The sequence below is a fragment of the Cryptomeria japonica genome, chromosome 2 (genome assembly GCF_030272615.1).
Source record: "Cryptomeria japonica chromosome 2, Sugi_1.0, whole genome shotgun sequence".
Lineage (NCBI taxonomy): Eukaryota > Viridiplantae > Streptophyta > Pinopsida > Cupressales > Cupressaceae > Cryptomeria > Cryptomeria japonica.
Genome location: NC_081406.1, coordinates 661,148,312 through 661,168,451, shown reverse-complemented (window position 1 = coordinate 661,168,451; position 20,140 = coordinate 661,148,312). Strand labels below are relative to the sequence as shown.

At 35.3% G+C, this 20,140-nt stretch overlaps 1 protein-coding gene across 2 annotated transcripts in view; it reads left to right on the top strand.

The window, feature by feature from the left end:
* The window catches only part of LOC131061403 (phospholipase D delta), a 233,213-nt gene that overhangs the window by 163,512 nt on the left and 49,561 nt on the right, over window positions 1-20,140 (top strand). For both annotated transcript variants that reach the window (XM_057995056.2, XM_057995049.2), the window contains one exon: window positions 13,538-13,686. In XM_057995056.2, the coding sequence (XP_057851039.2) occupies window positions 13,538-13,686 (149 nt within the window). The remainder of the gene's footprint in view (window positions 1-13,537; window positions 13,687-20,140) is intronic.

The following is a 20,140-nucleotide window of genomic DNA, read 5'->3' as shown; positions in this document are numbered from 1 at the left end:
TAGTAGCCAGAGATATAACCTCTTTTTCTTCAAATGCGGACTTAAGTAAGTCCTCACTTGCTTTGATTTGAGCAAGGGTGGCTAACTTCAGTGCTTGTATGTGAGATAGTGTGCTCAAACAGCCTCAAATCAACCGGTCTATGGGAAAAGTCATTTTCTTCAGCAGCTATCTACTTCCCTTTGTCATGAATAGTAGCTCTTGCCATAATCACCGGTGCCTCTTCAACCTCTTCTTCTCCTTTATCTTTCTCAGCATCAACACTAGTATCTGTGTCACCCTTTGCTACATCAGCTTCTTCTTCAGCTTTCTCATCTACAATCTCCTTGGCTGCTTCCTCTGAGTGCACTTCCATGATAGGAGGATCTTGCACAACTTGACTGGAGTCTCCAACTACTTGATTATCAGTGGTGTAAACAACAACTTCTTTCTCTACCGGATCAATCTGCACAGATGGCTGTTCGTGAGAAACTTCTGACTGATCATGAACCACCGGAGTAGAAGTATCTTTGCTTGGTTATCCTTCTGGTTCGGAGTCATCCTTCTCTGGATTGATTTGATACTGATTCTCCTTCAAAAAATTCCTCAAAATGCTCTTAGTTTCCTTAGCAACTTCAACAGATTTTCCAAACATTATCTTATTCACCCGGTGCTTACTCCTAAACTTCTCATGTACATTTTTCAAAATTCTTTGGATTTCATCTTTTGAAATGACAAAACACAGATTAACTAATGTGTATTCTTTTAATCTCTCATTTTCAAGGCTTGCTGCATGTCTCCAACATCCAAAATATCATATAATTCCTTCGGAATTATAGATGAAAGCTCTAACAAAACTTTACTATATGTATTCAAATACTCTACTATTGCTTCTTCAATTGATTTGTGCTCACTCTCATCACTATTCTCATAATATACTTAGACATTTTTTAAATTTCCTTCCTTGACTATCTGATTAATTAATTCACTTAGTGTCAAAGGAGGCACAATAGTGTAGGATTCATCAAGCTTACCAGACGTCAAGGCTTCATCTAATTCAAATTTTTGCTTGTTTCCTGATCTGGCTTTACCGTATTGCTCACCTTGAGTTTTAGGCTTCTTTGCAGGTTGAGCTTCTTCACTGGAGGGAGGTTTTCTCACCACTCTGGCATATGTGGTCTGCTTTACTTCTCTAACCTCTTCATCTGACTCGGTTTCCTCTTCTGGAGCAGCATACTTTCTAACTGGCTTTTCCTTTCTTTTTTCAGCCCCATTGGTTGATGTTGATTGTGGTTTAGGTCGAGGGACTGCCTTCTGTGCACTGGAGATGGGTGCAAACTTGATTGGCTTGGCCTTAGCTTGCTTGGAAGGATTGGGAACTGTCTTAACCTTTTGCTTTACCAAGTCTTCCTCCTTTAATATATTTTGCTCTTGGGCCCTCTGTACAACTTCTTTTGCTCTGCTACTAACTATGAACTACTCACTATTCACTAACTATTAACCTTTACAAATAAGAGATTTGAATCTTTTATAGTGCTCTCAATTCAATTCAATGGCTCAGATCAATTTGAGATCAATGGCCGAGATTTTACAATGAAAACCATAATTAGGGTTTGTTACAACAAACTCAATTCTGGCCAATGAAGTAATTACAACATTTTGATAGGATCAATAGATAATAGGGGTAGGTGCCTCGAAGTTTGTGCCATCATGGATGAGTCAGGGACATTGCATCTAGACGTGCTGTTGTGGAACTTTTTTGATTGGCGAGTGATGATTGGGATGATGACTAGGATTCCACCTTTAACTTGCACTTGTAGGCTTGATAGATCATCATGAAAGAATATTTCTTGATACTCAACATTATCTAGCTTCAGTGGTGATGATGATGATCTTCTAACTTTGATTAACTCTTCTAAAACTATCCTCTTGAGGGCCTAAATCATGGAGGTGCAAGGTATAGATCTTTTCTTCCTCTTAGTTTTGAAGTACTGATGTTGCCTTGGAACGAATTCTTGATGGCACAACTACTTCTCTGCTTTGGAATTCCTTCTCTGTGACTCCTTTCATGTTGTTGATGTTGTGGATCATGTCTTTGTGTAAGTGAATGCTTCTTGTGTAATCACCTTCTTGTGCTTGTCTGTGAAGTTCCCTTGTGAATATCTTCCTTGTATCTTAATCTTGATGTTGAAATTTGATCCTAAAGAGACTTGTTTCAATCGTCCTCCAAAGTGATCCGCTTGATTTCTTTCTTCATTTCCTGCAAAACAAACAAATGAGCAGCAAACACACATGATATATACCTTCTATATAACCTCCTAATTTGATATAATTATGTGGTTTCATGCGGTTTGCAGGTTTAATAAGAGCATTTAGAGAGAATTCGCCTTCATGAAGGAGCATTTGAAGTTGAGGTCGCTTTGAGGAAGGGGCACTTGAAGTTCGCTCTCACCTTGCTGTTCATGAAGTGATCTTTGAACTTGCTTTTAACCATTCATTGATGAAATCATGTCAACTAACCTAAGGGAAGGCCTATAGAAGAATTTCGCTCTGGGAGTGGAATACATGAAGTTCGCTCCACAAGGTGAGCACATCAAATCCACTTAATGAAATGACCTATTAGCAGTTTTGCATCTTATTTTGGGCAAATGAGACAAATTCGCTCCTCTACTTGTAATGTCCCTACTAGTTAGAGATCATTGACTTGCAAAACAGACTGTTAGAATGCAACAAATATATAACTAATCTAATTTGCAATTAAACTTCCATTACTTAATTAACACCAATCTCAATTCCTATTTAATAAAAAGGATACGAGTGCAATACTGGGACATGTCCATAGCCAGCTGTGCAGCTCGCCTTCTTGGAACCCATCTTGGTTCCAAGCCATACCAGGAAATCAAATGTTAATTCGATCCCTGTCTTGGATGTAATTTCTTACACGCAAGCCATCCAGGAGATCGAAGGTTAATTCGATTCCTTTCTTGGATGTAATTTCTTACACCCAAGCCATGCCAAGGAAGACCATCATATATGATCGTTTCCTTGCCTTGGATGATGCATCTCACCATCCAAGTCCATTTGAGGGGACCGGCCAAATCCGTCTCTTCTTGGATGAACTTTGTCAACCAAACCATAACATATATGCATATAGATACTTAGTATATACTGCCTACCAGGGATTATCATAACCCCTGCATTAGACTAAGGGAATTTCTTCCCAATAGCCTCCATCATATAGCCACATCATTCATATTACATTCTACAATTCATTATCATTTTCATTCCATAATCTACCTTTACATATTCCTATATTAACATGTATTCGGTAACATATATTCAGAAAATATTCATTAACATGTTCTCAGGAAAGTTCATTAACATCTAAAAATTAACATATATTAACGTATATTCACTAATATTCATTAACATATATCTAGAACTATTCATTAACATGTATTAAAATATTCATTACTATATATGTGTGTGTGTGGCACACACGTCCACACATTGATATATCCTCTATGAACCGCAGACATCACTTACTTGTTGCAGCTTGCAGTCTGTTGTTGAAGCTCCTAGACCGTAGTCCGCTTGCTATCCTCCTGTCTCCCTTCCTGTCTTATCACTTGAATTGTCCCCTACTAAGTTTAGGCTTGTTTTAACCATAATTAATCCATCTCGACATACTTTGGCTTAAACTAAATTGATTAGGAGACAAAACTATCTTTAACATGAATCCAATCAGTGATAACAAGAACATAGGCTTCTTCTTGATATAATCTTAAACATTCCATCTGATTTATATACTAATATTTATAATTAATATACATATAGTTTATATATATATGTTTATATACATTATTTATTCTCAGATATTATCATTATATTACTGCAAATGCAGAACTTATAAAACATTATAATAATTATAATTATATAATAATAATAATAATTATTATTAGTATTAGTATTATTATTATTGTTATTATTATAATTATTATCTAAATTTATATTACTATTAAATTCTGCATAAGAATGTTATCGGGCTTCATATATTAAGCATACATATTAAGCACATCCCATGCATACCACCAAGAACACAAATGTTACTCCCTGTAACTCCATAACAGTTCTGTTCTAATCTGATCGTAGATAATATATCCTTCTTTTTTCCCTCTTCCCATCATTCTCTTTTTATACCTCCCAATAGTCATGTCTCTTTGGAGTAATCTTTCCTTGAGGAAACGCGTCTCATACTAATTGCTTAATTGCTGATTTGGGGAATTGTTGGCAGCATTATATCAGATAACGTTAGACCGTATTCTTGGCTTAACTTATATTAACAACATTAGGTAATACCTTAAATATATTTTAAAATATCAGCACTACAGTATTGTAATATGTTACTAGCATTATGTTGTATTGACTTCATTATGTTATATTATGGTAAGAAGATTATGTTATATTAATTTCTTCATCCTATATGATATCAGTAGTACTAAACGGTGTTAACAACATTAAATTATATTATATTATCAGTGATATGTTCTCAGGTTCGTACCTGACGTAACTCCTAGACAATATAATAGTAGACGTTTTTTTTTTGTCTTCTTTTTTCTTTCTTATTGCTGAATGATTCTCTCCTCATTCTTAATATTACTTGTGCTTTAGTATAATATAGGGGGAAGTGGTGACTCAAGGAAGGGTCACCACCTTCTAACAACAAGGTTATGTGGGATCCTTGGGCCCATACATTTAACGAGCTCATTAACAAATGAACTTTTTTCAATAAGTATTTATTAATTGATAATAATAATTAATTAATAATAGCATCAAATAAAAAAATATTAATTAATAGGTAAATATTAAATAATAAATAAACATTGATAATATTTATTGTTTAATATTCTTAATGATGTTAATGTTTATAATATAATGCTAATTTATTTTATTTGGATATTTTAGAATATTATTATCAACGAATATTAATCAAATAATAATATTTAATAAATAAATAAATATTTAATAATTTCAAATAATCATTCGTCGATAATTAATATATTAATGAATAATAATTATTGTTTTATTTATGCTCTACATAATGATCAAGGAGGGGACATGACACTACCTCAACTCATGAAGTTCTGTCCCCTCTCTCAATTTGTGAAGTTCACTCCTATAGCTTAAATCATGAAGTCGCTCTTCCATCTTGAAGATGAAGTTCGCTCTTATATGCTTGAAGGTGAAGTTCGCTTCCCTCCTTTGACTCCTAAAGTTCACTCATCCATCTTGAACATGAAGTTTGCTTTCAACTCCAAATCGGAATCAGCTCAAGGTAAATGCTCTCACATCTTCCCTCGGACATATGAAAGAAATTCACTCTCACTTGGGAATTCATGAAGTAAAATTCGCTCTACTACCTTTGCACATGAATTTCGCTCTCTTTCTTCTATGCCCAAACATGAAGTTCGCTCCTCTTCCTCAGTTCATGAAGTTTGCTCCTCCACCTCAGTTCATGAAGTTCGCTCTCCTCTCTCAATTCATGAAGTTCGCTCTCCTATGCTCAAACATGAAGTTCGCTCGTCTATGCCCAAACATGAAGTTCGCTCCCCTCCTTTGATTCTTGAAGTTCGCTCCCCTCTGCCTAAACGTGAAGTTCGTTCCTGTACCTCAAGATATGAAGGCGCTCTCCTAGGCGTGAACATGAAGTGAATTTCAAACTAAAACAACTTTCCTCCAATCACTTCATTGTTACATCAACTCAATCCTTAGGTTTTTATGTCTTCATTCACAAAAACATGTCAAATTTACCTCATGAAGTCCTAAAATGCAAAATTCACTCCTATTAAAGAGCTCACGAAGTGGAATTCGCTCCAAAGAAGGAGCACTTGAAGTGAATTTCAAAATCAACATTCTAACTCTCCTTTGCTCACTTTCACACACTTTCTCAACTCTAATGTAATGTCCCCATTTTCATGAGGATCAGTCCGCAGAGGAGTTTGGCCTATTAATTGACCCTCGTAGGCCAAGGAATTGATAAGAGGGGTGCTTGGGCAGGTGCTCATGGCTTCACATTTTAATTTTATATGATTTTTTGTGAGATAATGAATTCTCACGTATGATATCACGTGTGTTGCACTTTATATTCATAATGATATTTTAATTATCTAAAATGCAATTAAATAATAAAGTCACTTAAATAATACTATTATTATTATTTAACTGGATCTTCTAGAAAGATCAATTAAATATTATTTTATTTCTTCTAGAAGGAGGCCGACCTCTAAAAGGAAAAAAATAAATAGAGGGGGTAGCTTCATTGTTGTGCAACCAGGAATTGATATTTTGTGGAGCCAAGGGTTTCTGTAGATCTATTTGTCTTTGGGAACGAAAACTCCCATTGATAGCATAACCGAGGTGGTGAAAGATCCTCTAAAGGGTTGCATTGTGGTGGAAGATACTTAAGTCTTTCACATAGGGCTTATTGAACTTTGTTACAACATCCAAGGAGTTTGGTTTGGTATGGAGCCTTCACCTGTTGGTTGATTGATTTCAGTTTTGGCATCCATTTATTGAGGGCAGATAGGTGCTCCATTTACGAGTAATTTGGCGGTGATTTTGTGAGGTTTGAAGGTGGTTCTCAGATTTTTACAGGTCTGCCATGAAGGTTGATCAGACCACATGAGACTCACATTTATGTTCATTGCATTTGATAGAAGGGACAAATCGTTTTGGGTTTTTCACCAATTATTTTCCCTAGACTAGACCATCATTTCCATCATGTTTTGAAGGCTTTCCCAAGTTTGAAGGTGACATGAACAGTGGTTGTGAACAGTTCCGTCGCTATAGTGGCCGTGAATAGTGCCATTGCTACAGTGGTCGTGAACATTACCGCTACAGTGGTCATGAACAGTACTACTACATTATATGGTAGATTCTGATCAGATTTAACTCTGCTTATCAATCCTAGGTTCCCTTCATTATATCTTCATGTTATTGCATTGTAATTGTATTGAGTATAAATCTGAAACACATTTTCAGGGCATTTGTATGGGCAATGTAGGCTACAATCTGATTTTATATCAGCAAACTACCATTTTTAAAAAGGTCTGAAATATAATTGAAGTTTGCATGAGAAGTGTTTGTAAAAATACCAGTCTGCTGTAGGTGTTCATTTCTTGCATTTGATTCATGTATATGCATCTGAAAAAACACAAAACTATTGCATGTTCATCCTAGAAGGCTGTCTTAATCATTTGCAAACAATTATACCATTGCCCATTGGAGTTAGTACTATTAAAGCAAGTCTGAAATCATATGTTAAGTTAAACTGCATAACACGCAGAATTATACAGCTGTCCAAAACCGCATAACATGCAGGTTATACAGTCTGAAAACTATAACAACAGGTTATTAGACAATTGTTTATTAATATTCCCTACACTTTCAGTCATATAACAGCATGGGATATTATATCTAATGCATCATGTCATGCTTAACTTGAAGTGTTAGGAAGAATTTCGCTCTATGAAGTCCAAATCATAGTGGATGCATATGAAGTGAAGTGAAACTTGACACTTAGTGTTTTCTTGCTCATTCTCCTTCATTCCATTCATTCAAGTTTGTTGAAGCTAGGCTCATGGTGCGTTCTAGGAACAACTTCGCTCTCAACTAAGGGCACTTGAAGTAGCTTGAAAATGTACTCTTGAGTTGAACCTCAGTTTATTCCTCCAAGGAGTCCCTCCATTCATTTACCACTTCATTTCCCACTTGACACAGAGCTATCTACTTGACTCATGGCTTCTTAACCAACTATACCCTTCTAATGCAAAGGCTAATAGCTAAGGACTCAAACACTATCCTAGAAAGAAGATAACAGTGGGGGTCCCCATTTGCAATGGGGCGATGTGTGAATACGTCACAACAGTACCTCCAACTGAAAAAGGGTATGCAACCAATGCACACATGCATGGCACACGAATCTCTAGGCTTTGATGTTGTCGTGGAGGGACAGTCATTGGATAAAGTTGTGATGGAAAAATAAAAAGTTGTACACAACCACCCCCCCATGACACTTTATAATATAGTGCATGTACAAAATAAGGCACAACAAAATGTGCCCAAAAACCATACACAAAAGTGGCACTTTATCTCAACGTATCTACAAACAAAGAAGTGCATGAAAAGGATGCCCAAAATCCTCAAATAGAGTGAAGTGCTAGAAAGACATTTATAATAGCCCAAGAGAAGCCATCCAATGCAAACAAAAAGATTCCAGAAGCCAAAATGACCAAGTAATCAGCCATAAGGTGAAAATGCAAAAGGCTTAATAAAAACTACCTGGGCCAAAATCTGAAAAAAATAGCGGCAATTTTTGGATAGAGCACTAAACCATCTTTTCAGTGATATTTGGTCTTTGAAAAAACGAGTCTGAATATGCAAGTTATGGCTCGAGAAGCGCAAAAAAGAGAGCCGACTTGAACAGCCTTCTGGAATCACTAGGAACAAAATTAGATCAAACCACCTGCATATTCAAATAGCCCTCTGAACTAGATTTCCAACGATATGGGGAAGCCGAAATACGGATGTTGTATGAGCAAGATATTGTAAAAGAACCACTTGCATGTCAAAATGGGCTTGGAGGCTTGAAAGGGTTTCCAAAAGGAGAAACTTTTCGAAAATAGCAACTTTCCAAAAAAGAAAGTTTTCAAAAATAGAAACTTTTCGAAAATAGAAAGTTTTCAAAATTAGAAAGTTTTTGAAAATAGAAAGTTTTCAAAATTAGAAACTTTTTGAAAATGGCTTTCCAAAATAGAAACTTTCTAAAAATAGAAATTTTTTCAAAAATGATTTTTTTTCAAAATGGATTTTTTTTTTGATGCCTATTTTTCTCTAAAAGATGATAAAAGTTACCCACTTTGAAATCTACACAAGATGGCAAATTTGGTGACCTTGTAATGCTTCTAAGAAAATAAACCCTAATGCTCTTATTCCATGTTGAATTTTGCAATACAATCTTGCAAGATCAAACAACAAACTTGAACACCTCCCACAAACGGGAGTGGCAAGGAAAATATGCCATATTGCTCAAAAGAAAAGACTATAGGATGAATTACAATGCATAGTGATGTGCTTATATAGAGAGCACAACGATTCCCTAAGCTAAAATTAGGAGAACTTAAGTGCAAGGATAAGGAGATAAAAAATATTTAGCTCTAGCTAAACTAGATGCACAACTTGTTGAGACATGGACCAGCTAGGACTCGAACCTAGGACCTTCCATACGCTGCTGGAGTGCTCTACCATTGAGCTACTGGCCTGTAATGTCCCTACTAGTTAGGGATCACTATCCTGCAAAATAGATTGTTAGAATACAATAAATATACATATATATATATATATATATAATCTAACTTGCAATTTAACTTTAAAGTACTTAATTAACACTAATCATAATTCTTATCTAATAAAAAGGATACAAATGCCATATGGAGATATGTCCTTAGGCAGTTGTGAAGCTCTCCTTCTTGGAATCCATCTTGGTTCCAAGCCATCCAGGAAATCGAAGGTGAATTCGATTCCTGTCTTGAATGTAATTTCTTACACCCAAGCCATCCAGGAAATCAAAGGTTAATTCGGTTTTTGTCTTGGATGGAACTACTTACACCCAAGCCATCCAAGGAAGACCATATGTCAATTCCTTGCCTTGGATGATGCATCTCATCATCCAAGTCTACTAGAGGGGACCGGCTAGATCCGTCTCTTCTTGGATGAACTTTGTCAACCAAGCCATACATATATGCATATAGATATTCAATATATACTACCTATCAGGGATTATCATAATCCCTCCATTAGGCTAAGGGAGTTTCCTCCCTATAGCCTGCATCATCCAATCACATTTATATTACATTTTACAATTTATTACTATTTTCCATTTCATAAACTACATTTACATGTTCCTAACTTATTATGTATTCCATAACGTATATTCAAGAAACATCCATTATCATATATTCACATTTATTTATTATGTATATTCCTAACTATTCATTAATATGTATTCATTAACATATATTTTCACATATTCATTAACATATGGTTACACATATTCCTTAATATCTAAAAACCATCCATTAATATATATATTAAAATATTCATTAACATATATATTAAATATGCATTAATTATATTCATTAACATATATATTAAATTCTTCATTCATTAATATATATATTAAAATATTAATTACTTATACTCATTAACATATACATTAAATAAGCATTAATTATATTCATTAACGTATATAATAAAATGTTCATTATTTTAACATATATCATGAAGTATTCATTCATTATTTACCTGTCGTAACCTGCAGCTGTAGCTTCCAAACCTCTTCCTCTTTCCACGCAGCAGTCCCCTTATCCTCCCGCTCACTCCTATCCGATCCTTATCTTTTATATTTCTTCCTTCCCTGATTTTAATCTTCATATTCCTGCAATGATGTGGACACCATTTTTCATTTGTTTGTTCCTTCTTAACACACGTCGATGGTTATGTTGAATTGTGGGATTACCACCCTCACTTGACTGCCTAAGCAATTTGTTATGAATCAATAGAACAGTCATCCAATTCGATGCCTCTAACATATTATGTTATGATCAATACTTGGTTGTGCGAAGGCTTTTGTAAGCGCTGCTGTATGAAACCCGTGGATTAAATCCCCCCCTTTGCTGGAAAATATACGTCCCATATATACTTTGGCATGTTGAAGGGTTACAACCCTTGAGACGTTAAGAGATAAATATTTTCCTTGATCGTATCCTTTCATCATTTCCGTAACTAATGGTTATATATGCTTAATTATTAGTCATCTTCCTTGTTCAGTCACCGTTAGTTATTATCCCAGTCGCACTCTTCAATGCTAACCAATATTGTCGATATAATGTTGTAGCATCCGTTACAATGTCATCTAGTTTGATATTCGTGGCTTACTATAAGATTAGCCATCTTGCCTTGATACAAACAGTTGTCTTTCTTTTAATGCATGTATTAATAATTAGTGGTTGCAAAGGCAGACAGATCTGTGGTCTGCCACTAATTATGTGTTTGCTAATGGCTTAATAGATAGGATGTAGCCAATAAGAATTACCTTCGGGTATGACAAGTCTTCACTGTCATGCCAATAAGGTATATATTAATTAAATCTTGTTTATTATTATTATTAAGATTTTATTTAGTTCACTCTATTCATTTATTCGGTTATATATATATATATATATATATTTTAATTGTATTATTATTTATTATTGAATATATAAATCACGTTGATAATATATAAATTAAATCATGCTCATAAATAATATTTAATTAATGAATTTTAAATAATCATTCATTGGTAATTATTATATTAATTAATAATATTAATTTCTTCATTTAGGGTCTCTCTCTTTCTCTCCGTATATATATATATATATATATATATATATATAACGATCCAGGAGGGGACATGACATGGCCCCTCTTGGACCAGTCCATCGTTGGTCCAAGTGTGGCTTATTTCCAACACCAACACCCCACCTTAAGCCACACCTCTCGTGTGCTTGGGGCTTCTAGCTTGGACCTGGCTCTGATACCATGTTGAGACATGGACCAGCTAGGACTCGAACCTAGGACCTTCCATACACTGCTGAAGTGCTCTACCACTGAGCTACTGGCCCCTCTTGGACCAGTCCATCATTGGTCCAGGTGTGGCTTATTTCCAACACCAAGACAACTTAAGCAACTAGAAGCATAAAAGCACAACTAAGTGAACTTAAGCAAAAAAAGCATAACTAGTTAAAATACTTACATTATTTATACCATAATCTCTATTACATTGTTAATTAAAAGAAATGCTTTCATCAATGTTGAAGTTTTAATTTCAGAGTGAAACTGAAAATTTAGATTGAAAGTGCCCTAAATTCAATCTCTAACTGAAACATATAACTTTTACTGTGCTTTGTATTTCCTTTCCTCTTAAGTGTAAAATAGAGCCATAAAAAAGGCTTAATCTATATAAAGATATTTTGAAATTACTTTTTGAAAAAAACTTGAGAAACAATATTGAAAATATGACTGGTCATAATTAATCGTGATTAGTCACAAGTTATTCAAGCATAATTTTTCTATGATGGATAGAATTCTAACTCTTGATTTGTAATGCATATCTTTGGGTTTTTTGATATGAATAAATCTTCACTTTTCTCATGGTGTTTTGTTACCCCACAACAACATACTCATGTGATTCTTTGACTTGTGTGGAATGTTGTTCTGTGATTTCCTTGCAAACGATTTCCATTATTTTGCTGTATATTATGTAGCTTTGACAATTGAGCGGTTTTTCCATAGCTTAACATTGATTTCAACAGCGTACATTATCTGCTGGATGAATTGTATCAAACATAGTCTATGCCATTACAGATGAATTGCAGCACCTGTCCTAGCTGCATTACAATTTCAATGACTTGTCAATAGTGAATCAAGCTCATTTATAGACCAATATATATCAGACTGAATATAGTGAAGACCATCTATATCTGTACTATGTGATCTCGTGTACTTTGATGACGATGTTTAAGATAAACTTCAGTTAATGTTTTGCGATTTGTGTGTATACTGTTCTCTGTTGAATCATATTCCATAATGTTAGGAAACTGATGCTTCCAATTCCATGTGGTCATCTTCTCTGGTGATAGAAATTTGGTGACACTGAAGTTTATTTTTAGTAGTACAATATGAAGCTGTCCACTCAAAGTTTTATCTGGATTAATATTTCTTGGTTGTACCTCTTGTGGGCTAGATATTTTCTGTCACTAGTTCTATGGTACTTATTTTTTATGATGCTGTTTATTATAGAAAAGTACCTGTAAGTTGTAAATTTATTCTAAACATAAAGATATAGAATTCAATTTTGTGACTTCAGGTATCTAAATCTTATTCCCATCAATGTGTATCTATAACCTGTGACCTGCTATAAAATATGTTAATTTCTTTCAGATTTTTTGTTGCACAGATCCATCTTCATTTTATTAGTATTAAGGACCAAAACTATCAGTTCCAAATCTAGATATTTTTTTTATCTGTCACTAGTTGTATTGTACTCATTTTCTATGATGGTGTTTATTGTAGAAAAGTGGCTGTAAGTTGAAAAGTTATTCTAATCATGAAGTTATAGAATTCAATTTTGTAACTTCGAGCATCTAAATCTTATTCCTATCAATTTGTATCTATAACCTTAGACCTTCTGTAAAATATGTTGATTTCTTTTAGAATTTTCGGTGTACAGATCCCTCTTCAATTTATTAGTATTGAGGACCAAATCTAGCAGTTCCATATTTCGTCCATTTTATTTGAGATTGATTGAGGATGATAATATTGAACTTAAATTTAGTTCTTGGTTTTAGATTATGTTCTGAAGTGATTGTTCAAGGTTTTCCTTTTCTCAGATGGATTCTTTTCAGCATATGATCTCTTACTATTCCGTCATTTGACTCTCAGGTTTTCACATTTTATGACCAGGTGCAAACAATATGATTCCTATAGAACTAGCTTTAAAGGTTGCAAGTAAAATCAGGAGAAATGAGAGGTTTGCAGTTTACATTGTGATACCAATGTGGCCTGAAGGTGTCCCTACCAGTGCAGTTGTGCAAGAAATTCTTTTTTGGCAGGTAACATAAATTTGAATTGCATCATAGATCAGTATTGAAAGCATAGGTGCATATTTCAATGAAGAACACTAGTTCTTTGGTAAATATGTGGGACGGAAGAGTATTTTTCTCAAATATTTGTTTGAAATCTTGAAATTTGTTGGTGAAATCGTTCTATAATATAGGAAATGATTAGCAATTGCACCTTGGTGTGCAATTGGTATGCCGAAGAGGCGTTGAATGTCAATTGAGAAAAAAATTGGTCTATTTTTTTGCATATATTTTTGTAGTACATGAGATCAATTGATAGAAAATTTAGCATATGTATTTTTTTATGCAAAAAAAGTCTCAATGGAGAAGGGATAGTTTCAAATCAACTATGCAGATCCACTTATAGGGATACAAACACGACAAAAACAAAACTTCTAAAGCTGAAAGATAATTAGGCTCCATTACCTAAAGTCTCATGTTATTTTTGTATATATATATATATATATAAAGGGAGAGAAGGGGTTGTAGAGATAAGGATATAGAGGAAGAGAGAGATACAAATGGAGATAGTTATAGAGATGGAGAAGGAGAGGGATATGGAGAGAAGGAGAGTTATATATAGATAGATAGATAAAGAGAGAGAGAGAGAGAGAGAGAGAGAGAGAGAGAGAGAGAGAGAGAGAGAGAGAGAGAGATAACAAAATAAAGATAGTGGGAGAGATGAATGAAGAAATATGGAGAGAGGTAAAGGGATATAGATATAGAGGTAGAGAAAAAGGGTGAGGGAGAGAAATGGATGGATAGAAAGGGAGACACGTCTAGAGATAGAGGCAGATAGAGGTAGAGATGATGATAGAGGGAGAGAGGAAGAGGGAAACAAATAGATAGAGGTAGAGGGACATATAAAGTAGATAAAGATAGGGAGATAGAGTGAGAGATGAGGATATATAGAGGAAGAAAGAGAAGAAAAGATATAGATAGATATAAACGGTGAGATAGAGTGATAGAGAGATAGAGATATAAGAGGATATAGAGAGAGGGGGCGATGCACAAAGAGAGAGAGACAACAAAATAGAGTAGTAGAGATAGAAAAATAGATATGGAGAGTTGTAGCATCGTAAATTGTAATCAGTATAATTCAAACCTCATTTTTGTGCTCCTACTTTAGTGTGTCCCATCTTGGTTCTCCCTAGGCCCATTTTCGTCCATTTTACTCTAAATCTGATGTCGCCTTGTTGCATGGCTAAATGGTCCCCATCCTGGGACCTTGCCCTCTTGTTTGCCTACTTGTTGGCCTTGTTTTGGGAGGACAAGGGAACTTGGGGCGCCCTGGGCACTATGATCCCCCTTAAACAGGCCACAATTTAAATAGGATTAGGTACTCTCCCTCCCAAATGGATTTTGGTCCCTGTGCCTCAATGTGATTGTTGGAGGTTGGTCTAATTGGTAATTTACCTAGTGAACCCTATATAAAGACATCCTATCAATTCATTTTAGATCTAAGACTCTAAGAAGCATTCCTAGCGTAATTGAGATCATTACAAGCATTCATTGTCAAGCATTGTCAAGCATTGAAGGCTCCATTTAATCCCACCATATTCTTCAAGCATCATGGAGAAAATACATCAATTCTCATGCAAGTATGTGTGTTTGATTAGGTCATGTTCATGTTATGTCAAGTCATGTTATTGCATCAACATTTGTGATCACATCTAAAGAGCATTGCATCATCAATTTCAATCAGTCATTGCAGATTTGAGGTATTATGATACAACATTTACTTCAACATTTCAATTACTATTTCAATTCAAGGTTAATTCCAAAACTGGGGTTTGGCCTAAGGAGAACCCCCATCAACAATCGTATTTCTTTCTTTCTCTATGCAAGGAATTGTCTTAGGAGCTGCAAGCGAGGAAGCATGTAGAATAGATGATGACAATCAGACTTAGATTTTGAAGGAGCAAAAAGCGGAGTACTAGGACGACTGGCTCCTCTTAGTCTCAAGAATTTTTGACGACCTTCTAATAGTGGATTTTGTTTGTCGTCCTGATCCAGAAAAGATCTAGTTTGTTTGCCCTTGACATTTGGAGGACCAGGGCGACCTGCTCCCTTTCGATCTTGACAATTCAGCCCAAATCTTCTATCATAGGGTTTTAATCCATTTTTCTTCCTCAGATCTAGGTTTACAGCTCTTCTTGACATCTGGAACATTTTCTTGCTATTGTTTTATGTTAATTTCTCATTGTTTGACCTAGATCTAACATTACATGTCAACCTTAATTACACTTCATTTTCAACTCTAACAAGGGAAGGATTAACCTGATTTGAATTCAGTCCTTTTAGGATTGGATCAATCGAATTCCCTTCCCTTAATGTAAGGTTAGTTCAAGGTTTAATTAGTGGCTTTATTATCAATCTAGGTGGTGGAGCCCTAATTCCAACACCTTAGATTTTGGCGAACCTAGGACTTCTAACATTTTTGCATATTTCCGATTTGGTGTTTTCAGATCTGATTTTTCATAATTTTGTTGCATACATTGAGTGAACATTGCTTTGGTTGTTGCATATCATAAGTAAATTTGATAAATGGAATTGTTATCTTGCTTTGTTAATTCAATACCAATTTTAATTCAAGATCTCCATAATGTTCCCTTTTGTGCATATGATGATAGTTCATGTTTTTCTTTCATCCATAGCTACGAATTACCCTCTGCTAAGGATCCTCTTACCCATGAGGATACTATGCAAGAGGAGATTATTAACAATTCTATTAAACTCTCTTTCCTAAGGATGAAGTTTTGATGAATGATTTTGATCTTTCTCCTAAAATGTGCCTCAACCATAAGGATATCCTAGAGGAAGAGGATGATATCATAATCATCTTCCTTAATGTCACCTTACATTCCATACATGATATTTTTCCTAGAGATGACATTGAAAAGGCTAACACTTGTACCAATCCTAGGGTATCTTATGTTTAAGAGGAAAGAGTCAATAATCCTATCAATATTCTTGTGTTCTTCTATACTTGTCAATTGCAAGATAGGAACTTGAAATTTTCTCAGTGATGCACTCATCTGGTGGCTTAGATATTCCATACTGACATCTAACTTGACTAATTGCCTCCTAACACAATGAGCACGTAAACTTTGAATGGGGTTCCTTGTGAATCCTACACCACCAAGGTAGCAATATGCTTTCTAAACACAATTCTTCATCAAGACTTAATTGATTTTCAATTAACCCTCTAAACCTCGTGAATTCGTCGTTGTATTGTGGAGCATTGAAATTATTAGGTTCTACGAACACCTCCGGCTTAACAATATCCCAAAAGAAGATTTTCCCTTGTAATGCTAACTCAACCCTTGACAAGAATGTCATGCAATGTAACTTGTTATGTTCAGCAGTCTCGTGTATTCTACACTACCCTGGTACTACAAATGCGGAAAAATTGCGTGGATGCAGTTGTGCATTCAAAGTTGACCAAAGTTGAAGGATATCTACTTGTTGATCACTTTTGTCACGGGAATGATGAATTTGTTGCCCATCCATAGAAAAATCTCTCTTTTATGATTTTATGATTTTTTTTTGCTTTTCTAGTTTTTTACTTTTTTTGGATTGTTTCAACTTTTTCACTTTTTTTTTTGAATTTTTGAAATAAGAGAGATCTAACTAGAGAGCTCATACGGGTTGTAGCCTGCAATTGAAATGAATGTGAACTGTTTCCTTTCTTTTGCAAATCTGGTTGACGACTCGGTGTCCTCACCTTCCTTTTGTGGTAATTCTGTCGAGCATAGAAAATGACTCCACTGATTCTCCATTGAATTGATAGGATTTGATGCTCAATTGTTCACATGTTCAAGAGTTCGCATGTAATGTCCCCTTTTTAGTAGTCATAAGGCGATTTGTCATTAGCCCATCTTGCCATGGTCTGGAGGGCTAACCGGGACTTTACAGGGATCGGTGAATGATTTGGCCTAGGTAATTTTAGTTTCAAGCCAATCGGAGGTGTTTTGATGGGTTTTTCAGATACTTACTATTTATAGTAAGTCAGTTGTGGCTTAGATTCTGGTAAATTTTTGAAGCAATTTTGGTTGTCGATATTTTGGTGCATTTAATTCTTCATTTGGATTGCTAATTTAATAGGCCATTAATTATTTGGGCAATAAATTAAAAGTTCCTAAAGTTAAATTTAAATATTTAACTTTAGTGATTTATTTAATGCTGGGACTAATTTTTAAAGGGGAAAATTAAAAGTCCCCTATCTTTTTGGAGACATAAGGGATATTAATCTTTTATTACAACTTTCTTTTATCCCACATTCATGATGCATTGGTAATTGTGCCCAAATGGAGTTATAAAAAAGAGCATTTAATGCAGATGGACGTATCTTGGAAATTGTGCTAGTTTGGAATTGGTGATTTTTGGAGAAATTCGGGAGTCTTTTATGGCATTTGGGGACGAAATCCCTCAAGTGTAACATTTCTCTTGCCTGTGAAAGACCAGGTTTGGAAATTTAAAAAACCAAATTGATATTGAATGAGTTGAAGAGCATAGAAGATTCAGATTGGTTGAGTAAGCTCAGTTGGATAAATTGCAGAACTAGACTGGGTATTCCTCTTAGAATCCAACTCTAAGAATGTTGCTGAAAATCGATTAGTATCCTAGAGGATGGGTTTGGGTCAGAACTTTAATGGTGTGGCCTTGGGAGATTGATATGGCAGCTGCAAGGAAATCGCAAAACTTAAGTGATAGGTAGAAAATACAGTTGCAGTGCATGAAGTCTTAAAATGCAGAATTGAGTATTTGGGTAATACGCGAAAACCAGGGCTGAAAACTAAGTATAGGTTGAACGGTTCTGAGGAGAAAATGACCTTCATTTCTCTGCATTACATGGCGAAACCTGAAATTTACACAGAGGGTTATATCGCTGCTGTAGCATACAGCAAACTGGTTGCAGCAACCCCAATCTGGAGACTCACGATTCCCTTGGTTGCCTTCCTTCTTGTGTGCTGAGTGTCGTATAGAAGAGCAGCTCGTGTTTTGGAAAGGGAGCCGCCCGCTAGTGTAATGAATGACATCTTGTTATTGTCTGGGTGTGAGGAATGGAAGGAGATCGCTGTTGTAGCCTGCTTGAATGTCACCACTGGAGCTGAAATCAGTCATAGAGGTCTTCTTCTCAGGTTCCACTGTTGAATGATACACACATTGTTAGGAGTTGCATTAAAACAAACTGAATATACATGTGTTCCTTGAATCATTAATTGTAAAGAAGTGATGCTTTTCTGAAAATTCTGTGGTTGGAATTTAATAAATTAACAGTTAGTTGTATCAATTTATTATACGCTCTGTTTTTGGAATGTTCTAAATATCGGTGTTATTCAGAGTCTTCAAACACAAAAGCGCACCAGGTTCAACATAACTTCAGCAATTTGTCAAAAAAGAAAAAAAAAAATAGTTTACTTGTATTTAGCAAACAGGGCAGCCTGTTATAGTGGTATCAGAGCTTTAAGACCTACCAACCTGTGAGGGTTAATGAGTCATAGAGAGAGAAAGTATTATCAGCGTGAACTAAGGAAAGAGTGACAACCACCATTAATTCCAGAAGGACAAACTGTGTCAAGTATTTTGGGTATCAACCGAGGTTCATCTTCACAAGAGGGTGATCCAATTCCCACTTTCATTTACCCCAATGATCTACCTGAAGTTGAACAAGCAGGTGATCCACTTATAGCTGGAAATATGGGGGATGAGAGAGCAGAACCAAGTACTAGGGATATGCTAAATGATTTTGCTAGAGGACAATGAGAACTATAGATGTCATTATAGCGGATGGCAACCCTTATGAATGAGCACTTAACATTTATGAACAATGGGAACAACCAAAATCAAGGTAATATTAATCCAGGTGGACAAGGAAATAATGGGAACAATGGAAATGTCAGGAATAATGGCAATGATGATGGCTCGATTAATAACGGGGGTGCGAGACAGCAAAATAGAGCAGGATCAGCAAGTACTAGGTCCCTTATGCCTCACTTTCCACCAAGGCAGGATGATCAACACAATGATCCCACTCAACAGGAGGTATAGTATCATATTCTAAATGATTGGATGAATTCTGGTTTAGATTTTTAGGCTGAAATGTCATTCAGAGATTACATGGATGTTAGGATGAGGCACTTACCATTCAGGGGGAACAGGCAAGAACATTATGACCTCAAGAAGAAAATAGGACATCTCTCAATACCATTTTTTGATGGTACATGGAAGACTACAACTAGGGCTTGGGTTCAAAAACTTGAAACATATTTTAATCTTAATCCAATGCTGGAAGATGATGCCATTAAATTTGCAACTTTACATTTGGATGGTAGTGCACATGAGTGGTGGCACCACGGGTTGGTGACATTGGGACATGCTTAGATCAATGAAGAACATTGCTTTACATCTGTTGGATAAGAATTTTATGTATACATCTTAT